Here is a 10,388-nt window from a genome sequence, read left to right as displayed (position 1 = left end):
CGGATAGGATTATTTCAATGATAAAGTGTCGAATGTAAGATTAATGTATTGAAATCCTATAATTTACAGTAGTTTGTAAGTGTCTGTCTTCTTATTGATAGTTTAAAAATTATCTACAATTAATATTCATTTGTCTTGTAAATGAGAGGCAAGTGATCTACTTACTGTTAAGTATTCATTGACCCAAGGGGGCTAATAGATAATTTCTAAGTTTCCCATGTCTAATGTAGATGAAATCGAACGCCTAGCGTAACTATTTGCTGATAACCAACTCATCAATGATCAAGCCCAGACTGACATAGATTTTGAGTATGGAACACAGTTAAATGAGTCGGTAGGAAGTAGTGAGAAAGTTATAGACGAATCATTTGACGACTTAAACCGTCGTACCCTACGGTCTGGTAATCACTATAGTACCTCACCTAAGTATACTAAAGCAGTTACCCCTGTTACAGGTGATAGTGTGTCTGTTGCTAAATCGGTAACAACCTTATTAACCCAGCCTTCTGTTAAGAGTAAGAATACTAACTTGCTTAATAACACTAAAATGGCATTCTCTGAACCTCACACCAGTATTACTACCACACCTAAAGCTGATAATGTTATTAATATCATGCAGCGCGGCGATTATGTTCGAAATTTCACGGGACAAGACGATTATAGGGTCGCACATTTTATTCGTGCATGTGAAGATAGCATGCACAATAGTCACATAACGACTGACGAAGAAAAGAAAGCATATGTACGTTCCCATATAACGCAGGGTTCCTATGCAGGCAGTCGTTTAAATGCGTTTGGTTTACAAAGCCCTGACTATGAAAAGTTCAAGCGAACGCTAATTGGGATTTTTGGGGGTAGGTCACAGCTGGGCCAACTGCAATGGATCTTCAGATGGTTGGATCGCTGTATTCCAGGTATACGAAACGAAACACCCGTTGACGCTGTTGACATCGCGGGCGAGGTTCGCCAGGACATGCAAGCGACCTTCCGGTCATCAGACTGGTACAACTCACGGGGTGATATGCCGCCAGAAAATGTGGAAACATTGATAGAACTAATAAGTTTTCTTCTTTCCGTCCGTGTTCCCTTATATAGCTGGGCACAGGAAGTACAGTATGAACCACCCTTGGATATGGTGGAATACGCAAACAAGCTCTGTCCCCAGGCTACGGGCCCCTTACTGGCGCAACCCTCAGTGACGTCACCACAACCCCAGCCGTCACAGATGCCACAGATGCCTCACTCTCAGACTCCTTATGCGACACACTTAGCTTCGATCGCTCCTCCCCGCCTAACATATAAACAGAAAACATCGTTACGATGCGCACATTGTAATAAACGTGGCCACGTAATGGAAGATTGTTTTCAGCTCCGAGGTAATAGTGCAAATAAAGCCACACCCGGTGCAAAGCCATTCTCAAGGTCAAACAGAGAGGGAGCCAAAGCAGCACCTCCTCCTACCCAGACAGCGCGCAAATGGTGCGCTCTTCACAAATCGACATCTCATAGTTCACATGAGTGCGATATACTAATAAAAGCTTGGGGAGTGGACCTAAGTGAAACGGAGGTGTCGTATAGGCGCAAGCAGAAACGTCCCCAGGACAAGTCATCGGGGGAAGACCAGCGCACACTACAGCAAGGAGAGGGATAGATAGGGTAATTCCCGCCCCTCCTCACAGCACTTCTATAGCGGCCTCATTAATAGCGGCGCTTAGAAAAGTGGAAGTGTTGTCAGTGCCGGTGAGAGTGGATAATACCAGATTGGCTCTTGATATAGACACAGGTGCTTGCACTAATGTATTGGCCTTGACATCATATCACGAGTTACAACGTAAATTCCCTCACCGCAAATTCAAATGGAGGCCTAGTAACGCTGAGCTCGAAGGAGTTTCAGGTACACAGCTGAGCATCAAAGGAATGGTGACGTTACCACTCAGATTCTCAAGACGTGGTACGCCCTTCTACGCGGACTTTTATATAGTTCAGCAGTTCAATTTGCCAGCTGACGGGTTACTTGGTCTACCAACTCTTCGAAAGAATATGATAGATGTTCATCCACGTAATAATAGTGTTACGTTTAAAGGTGTTTCCTACACAGCAATGAGTCATTCTGAACCTATGCTCACCGCTAGGACGAAGGTGTTGTCTACCAATCCTATTAAGAGGAAGGCAGATCATGCGTCAGAGATATCTCTCGACCTCAACCCCACACCTTCACAGCGTGATTACAGCAGCAAGAGTTGGAAGATAGTACCTGCAATGTTGAAGAGTACTCTCCATTACCAGAATGAGGAATTCACCAACGCAAAAATCCTGGAGCTGAAGTGAACATTAGTTTCTGCAAATGATTCGTTCACTGCCCAGGGTGTGACAGGACGTGACTGCAGTTGTTGTGACTACTCATAAATCAACATCCTGTCAACAAAATTCTTTCGTATGGCGTGAACAACCCCCAGTTACCAGCACCCAGCACCCACCCTAGTGATGATGACACATCCGGTCTGAGAGATGGTCTCAGCATTCTGAGGTATGGTGTTGTGGATGACGTTGTGTAACAATTAGCGGCGGTTTGCTGTACTCAGGATTTTTGTGAGCATTGACCCAATCACCGGACCTTGGAATCAGCTGTGTCTACTGTGGTACACACACACACACAAGTCTACGGGATTGCGGGAGCAATTTCACATTATCAAGAAATTAAAGAAAGGATGTTATGTGTGTGATTTTCTAGATATCACAGCAATGTCGAAGTGCAACCAAATAAATTCCTAATTCGAGGTATTGTTGCGAATTGTCAACAGACTCGACTGGCCAGGATAGATCAAATAGCACCACATGTCAAGGTGATCGATCATCCTCAGGGCAAGACACGCCTGTTAGAGCTGCTTGCCGACTACAGATAGTAGCCTTGCCAGGGGAAACGCTAGGTCAGACAGATTTAACATCCCATCATATAGCGTTAAAGGAAGGAGCCAACCCTATTTACGTACCAGCTTATAGACTACCTCATAGCCAGCGCGCTGTAGTGCAAGATATGGTACAGGGTATGTTAGATGAGAATGTCATTAGACACTCAAAATCCCCCTTTAATAGCCCATTATTCCTCGTCCCGAAAAAGGATGGTGGATGGCGCCCTGTCATAGATTTCAGGCGCGTAAATGATCAAACAATCCCTGATAGGTACCCAATGCCTATCTTGAGTAACATATTGCAATCCTTAGGCAAGGATAATGCGGTATTTAGCAACTTAGATTTGCTTAGTGGGTATTGGCAAATACCACTCGATGAAAAATCACGAGAAATCACGGCATTTAGCACGCCTCTAGGCCACTTTGAGTTTCTACGAATGCCATTTGGTCTCAGAAATGCCCCACTAACATTTCAAAGAATGATCAACACCCTGTTTGCCGGACAAATTGGTAACACAGTCTGCGCTTATTTGGATGATCTAATAGTAGTCAGTAAGGACGCCGATTCCCATTTCATAAAACTGCGTGAAGTTTTGGCCAAACTTTCCACAGCAGGCCTCAAAATAAAACTCTCAAAGTGCGAGTTTTTAAAATCCAGAATCCATTTCCTTGGTCATGTAGTTGACGGTGAGGGCATACACACAGTTAATGATAAAGTCAAAGCTGTATCTCAGTTCCCGCGTCCTACCTCAAATGATCATGTGCGTAGCCTTCTCGGATTATCTGGTTATTATCGTTCCTTTATCAAGGACTATGCAACATTAGCATCGCCCCGAACGAGGTTGCTCAAAAAAGATGCAGTGTTTATATAGGATGCTGAACACGAGGAAAGTTTTACGGCATTGAAGACAGCGCTAACCAATGCCCCGGTTCTAGCATTCCCAGACTACACTCAACCTTTCACTCTCTGTACTGACGCTCCCGGAATTGGAGTCGGAGCAGTGCTCATGCAAGAGGACACGCGTGGGAAGTTTAGAGGGATAGCATTTGCAAGTCGCAAACTAATCGATGCTGAAACACGTTATTCGGTGACGCATTTAGAAACGTTAGCCGTTGTGTGGGCACTTAAGAAGTTCAAAGACATTATCTTTGGCTACAAGATAACTGTTTTTACTGATCATGCGGCAGTCACCGAACTGTTCCATGGCAGAAACTTATCAGGCAGATTAGCACGCTGGTATCTGACAATTCAAGAGTTTGACCCCGAATTTAGGTATTTACCTGGGAGGGCGAATGTTATCGCCGACGCTCTGTCAAGAAATATAGCACCAGTAATGCCTGTATCAGCATTCACTCTTTCGCAGCTGGAAGATGAGCAACGACGCGACCCATATTGGTCAGCTGTTATTTTTGCTCTCGAATCGGGCGAGGATGTTAAACTCCCCAAGTTATTTCTTCCCTTAAGTCAGTTTGAATTACGACATAACATACTCAATAGGACGAGAAAATCTCCTGAGGGTAATGTGTCTCAAATAGTCGTACCTGACACGTTGCGCAAAGCAGTAATGACATTGTTCCACGATGTCCCACAAGCAGGTCACCAAGGTCGTGATAAATGCTTAGCGGATTTACGAAAGAAGTATTTCTGGAACACTATGAAGAAAGACATAGAATTACACATAGCTAATTGTTTGGCATGTGCTCAACATAAAAGATCAACAGGATCACCTGCCCCGATTCTACAATATCCTACACCAGACCGTCCGTTTGACACAGTCGCTGTTGATGTGTTACAACTCCCAATGAGTCATCAGGGATCAGGATACGTCTTAGTGTGTGTGGATCATTTCTCCAGGTTCGTGGTCTTGGTCCCACTAAAAAGCAAAACGGCCGAAGCAGTAGCCTATGCATTAGTGATGAATCTCATATGTCCATATACTATGCCTAAAGTTCTACTCTCTGATAATGGAACAGAGTTCAAGAATGAGCTAATAGAGCATATATGTGCACAATATGGAATTAAACAAACTTTTGTGACAGCTTATCATCCACAGGCTAATGGCCTTGTTGAAAGAACCAATCGTAAAATCCTAGAAATACTGCGTCCAATCGTTAGTGGTTTTCAATACGCATGGGAGGATTGGTTACCGCAGGTTGCAGCGTCGATTAATGGGTCAGTTAATAGCTCTACGGGCAAAACACCCTACTATATTGTCTATGGCACAGATAAACGTCTGCCTTACGACATCCTTACAGAGGCGCCATACCCGGTATATAATACGGATGATTTTGCGGCAAAACAAATTCATGTCTTTACAGAAATTCATAACCAAGTACGATCACAGCTAGCGGCGTCACGCGCCGAAATGATCATCAAACAACATAAACATGCTAAACCTATCTCACTGAACGTTGGGGACGCTGTTATGTTACAGGTACCTGAAAGGAACTCCAAACTTTCGGCGAAATTTTCTGGTCCATTCCGCATAATCTCAAAAGAAGCAGGCAACAAATTCAAAATATGGAAGCCTAATGCACAGATCGCAGATGTCGTGCACGCGGATCGTCTGAAGAAGACCCAGATAAATGTCTTACCTCAAGTTGATGATAATGTGATTGATACACCCTTACAGACTGTTCAGAAGCAAAATGTCCCAAATGACTATTGTATGAAACTACATTCTGCGAGTAGAAGTTAACTCGTACTTTCGCGTCAGATGGAAAACGTCGACGACCAACTACAATCAACATTGGACATTTTTCATGGTCTCAGCACAGCTTCGATGAATTCGACAATAGTTTCATGAACGTTGTCGTTCAAGCTGTATCTCAACAGAATCGTGTTATTTCTCAAACCTTTCACGCGATTACTGCTCTAGAATCAAAGGTTAATGCAATCATAATGGAGTCTAACCAAGTTTCGAGGATTGTTACTAGGTTACAGAAAGCAATCCCGACGTTAGAATGGCTCCTTTACTTCACAGAATATTTGCATGCTGCTGAAATTTCAGTTCATAAAATTGTAACCTCTAAAAATGGACTAATAGACAGCATTGTAGATGCCGGGATAGGACGTGTGGACGCGAAGCTTGTGCCTGTGCAGACGCTTCTTGAAGCTTTAAAAATAGCCAAGTTGCAGTATCATTTAACTCCTATTTTCAATGACAATGAGGTTCAATATCATCACCCACTGTTGGAGTCAACCCTCACGCACAATGCAATTCTGATCCACATTCCTATGCGAGGGCAACATGAGTTTAATGCATGGCATTTAGAACCCTTCCCCTGGTTTGTGAACGACACACTGTATACCCTAGATAGGCCTAAAGAACTTTTCTTAGTAGATGAAGAATATTCATTGTTATCAATAGAGGATTCTGAGGTACTGTCACGGTGTAAGTCGTCTTATCTACACCTACACGTATGTCCAGCCTACATTGTTTGCATTTATTCCTGCTGCAGATGGAATATGTGAATTGGCAGTCATACAACCAAATGTACGCACAGCGTTAGCGCAATGCAGTTATAGGCCAGTTAGTCTAAAGACTGTGTTCCACGCTCACCTTCACAATGTGCAGTATTTGTTCTTTCCAAATCTCACTACTGTAATTTTAAAATGCCAAAATGGTGTTAAGCAGCTAGTTGTGAAAGGGCATTACAAGGCTCCTGATTACTGTGAAATCACTTGTAGTACATTACGGACCTTGCCTACTCATCAGCATTTTGCGTTAAATCGAAAACTCAAGTCTGCTTTAATTCCACTTCCTATAATGAATTTCACTATCAAGGATATTCAAATAGTATCAGAGAAATTAAAAGTGTTAGCTTTCTTGAACGAGACACATTTTGCTGATTTGAATAATAACTTGCCATTTTACCTGTCACGGAATTTGCACTACCAAGTCTTAAAATTCCCTCTATTTTGTTAATTCTGGCAATTATGTTCCTGTTCTGTTATTACAGGGCAGTGTCACCCAAATTCAACATTGTTCATAACATACTAACCTGTACGACACTAAAGTCTAGGTCCCCTGTAGTAGCTAATACCCCTACAGTAGTAGAATCCCCAGCTCAGTGTCTACATATCTGTTTATAACATGGTTAGGGTTGTCTAGGATGTACTGTACTCTGTGAGTTATTTAGGCCTCACGGAGCTCGGCTGGTAGGTGACTGAGCGATGTAATGGGCCCCTGTCTCATCAACAGAACATATTATATAAATGGGTCAATACATCTGATATTATATTCAGATTCACCCCTGTCTATGAGTAAGACATGGATTGTACACGTGAGAGGGCAACTCTCCCAGGAGGGAGAGACCCATAGCCAGCATATCTGTAAGCCCGCACAGCAAGGCCCTTACTCCTAAGTCGCTCACAGAAAGTAATATCGTAAGGAAGTGACCTAACGTTTATAATACATAAACGCCGTCCCTTTCTCATTCACTCCTAAACAGTGGAGCTTACGGTCGATCTACACTCAGGAAATATATATACAATCCTTTTATAATAAAACAGGGAAGTACCGTTTGGGTTTCGTTACTTAAACCCAAATAATAAATATATGTGAACGGCCTGGTTAATTGCACAAGTAGCCGATTCATAATAGATTAATAGATAAATAGACAGATAGATATTTTGTAATAAGTAACGCAAACAATAACAACATAATATATACTTAATAAAAGCCTTCACACATAATCATAGAGGCCATTTATGGATTTAAATTTCTAACAAAATTAAATCGTTTTTGTCTATATTTAAAAAAGAAACTGCTTGTGTGGCTTCTTATTAATGACCATTCTCTCACGTAAGGCTGTGACAGAGTACCTAAAGTCCCAGGACATGGCCTTCTTCATGGTGGTCCTATCACATATGGCAGCAAACTCCCCACTGGCGATGTCTTCTCGCGACGCCCAACAGTCAGGGAAGGTTCCGGCAGTATCAGTGAATACTTTCCTTCGTACCTTGTCCTCAGACTCCTAATGTGAGAGTGCAACAGATAATATTGATATCATAGACATGGAAGAGTTTCTAAATTTCGTAGATTGTGTTTTATTCTGCATTTTTTTTAAATATATTTGAATGGGTATGACTGATCCTACTTGAAAGCTAGTTAAATTGTTTCAGTATGTAAGTTCATTGCATAATTTGGCTTTTTTTACTCGTGGTCAGCTCTCTGGTGGTTCTGAAATCAAATTTTTTTGAGTGTCAGTGATCATTCACTTCCACGCAAAAACACCAAAACAAATTGTTGTAGTCGACTAGTAATATGTCGTGTTAAGATTTTTACCTGGAAGTATTGAAACATCATAGAACCAGCCTCCAGGCGCCAGGGCAGGTCAGACTGAGACACTAGATCAGCCAGGGAGTCTATGGGGATGGTGACCCGAGGCACCGTCAACATGGCCGTCAGGATGCCACCGTACGAGGACATGAACACTAAGGAGGCAAGGAGCCACGTGGTCACAATGAGGCGACCTCCGTCCTTCTTGGGCATCCAATCAGAGCCTGCGAGAGGATGGGGGAAGGGTCGTCATGGCCATGTAGGATATAGAAGGTTATGAACACTTAAGTGACACAGGAGTCATAGGGTCACTAGGAGGAGGACCTCACCCTTTCTTGGTGTTCGACATCCAACTTTTCTAGCATATCCTCCAAAAGCAAAAATCTTACTATAAAATTTTTAATATTCGGCATATCTCAGCCAGGCCTGACTGTCATAATTGTCTTAAAAAAAACCCACTTTTTTAAGATTATCAGTACTGTTATATCCTTATTGCGCTCACAATACATTATCGTGTATTCCAACTACAGTACCTGTGTCATCAAACAGTACTTCTCAATGACTATAAAGAAATAAAGACTTCATTCAAATTTTCAGTAGCATCATATATATATATATATATATATATATATATATATATATATATATATATATATATATATATATATATATATATATATATATATATATATATATATATATATATATATATATAAATATTCTTCATGCAAGATTCGTCTTGTTATAGGTGACAGCGAACTATACATTAACCCACGCTCTCCTCGTCTCATTATATTGGTGGCAGCGTACTATAACGTTAACTCACGCCATCCTCGTCCCTTGTTATTGGTAACAGTATACTTAACGTAAACCCATGCCCTCCCTCATTTAGCCATAACACCTGGCTCGTTGTTTGAGTATTGTTCGAAAGTACGTGATAAGGAGTTCCTGCATAATAGCGTGAAAAGTGTCCTAGTGTGTCACCGTTACAGCTCAAGTAAATGTCTCTCGTCGTGGTAGGCGCGAATTTTTACTAGAAATATGTTCAGTGCTTAACGTAATTTCTCAGTGTCACCCGCTATCTGTGGCATTCTCAGTAGCCCAAGTGCAGTTTGATTGTTGGTCAGTGTTGAATGTAGCCATTGTGTTTCAGTGATGAAAGCGGTGTCTGTACTAACTGTTATAACTTAACATGTCTTTTAACCTACATCCTCCTCCCTGTCCTAATCCTTACCTCACCCTCCTTACCCTTCCTCCCATCCCTGCCCTGCCCTGCCCCGCCCCTTGACCACACTGATTCCCCGTCTTGTGTCCCGTGAGCTGTGTGTTGATGATGACGGTTAATATAAAGTAATATTGCGATGAATGCAGAGCTTCACTCAGTGTATTTTTATGCTATTATGATTTGTGATGTACTCTTTGACGCGCAGTGATAAATGATATTCAGTGTATTGCGCAGAGCTTCACTCCCCGACCCAGCCTGATGAGAACATTGTCGTGACGGAAATGATAGTTGCCAAACATTGACGTATCGTATAAAGTAAACTTTTTTTTTGCGAATGCACTTCCAACTAATCCATCACCCCTTTAGGATTGTTTCTCTGTCAAATGTCACACACAGTACCACCCATGGCCAGCCGGACGTCAACCACAGTACATACGAGCAGAGAAGAACCAGCATGATGAAAGCAGCGTGATGAATGCAGCTTGATGAAGGCAGCACGAAACCCACCACACACCACGTCACTTCTTTCAAGTCCTCCCTTGGTATAGGATTAAGAAGATTTTATATTTTTCTACTTTAGGAAGTAAGGAGGGTGGAATGGATCGCCACACAACGAACCCTGGTGAGCCCAGCCAGGGAGGGATTCACCACTGTGGAAGGTGTAAGACAGGACGGTCTTTGGTCTCGCCGACACTCACGTACGGAGGGCGAGCCTTGGTCCGCGGAACCTGCCTTACGAGTCATCTAAGGAGACGACAGCCCAAACAGTGGACCGGCTCATCCCGGCCGGAGAGGGCCGACGGCAGATGAACAGAAAATCGTCTGGAATATGTTGAAAATGATGATGTTGCAGAGAAGAAATGCAGATGAAGCAGAAAATTCATCTGGAATATGACGGAAAACGAAGATGTATAAAGAAACTCAGATGGAGCAGAAAAATTCATCTGGAATATGAAAATGAAGATGTAT

General features: G+C 42.5%; 1 protein-coding gene across 1 annotated transcript; it reads right to left on the bottom strand.

Moving 5' to 3' along the window:
- Window positions 1-7,717: 7,717 nt before the first annotated feature.
- Window positions 7,718-8,418, bottom strand: LOC121877544 (the record flags this gene model as incomplete). Its single annotated transcript, XM_042383339.1, has 2 exons — window positions 7,718-7,889; window positions 8,201-8,418. Coding segments are annotated over 2 exons (390 nt in total), but the record flags the coding sequence as incomplete, so codon positions are not given.
- Between the last annotated feature and the right edge of the window lie 1,970 nt (window positions 8,419-10,388).

Source organism: Homarus americanus, unplaced genomic scaffold (assembly GCF_018991925.1).
Source record: "Homarus americanus isolate GMGI-L3 unplaced genomic scaffold, GMGI_Hamer_2.0 scaffold14949, whole genome shotgun sequence".
In the NCBI taxonomy this organism is placed as follows: Eukaryota; Metazoa; Arthropoda; class Malacostraca; order Decapoda; family Nephropidae; genus Homarus; species Homarus americanus.
Note: the sequence above shows the minus strand (reverse complement) of the source record. Positions and strands in the feature narration are given on the sequence as shown.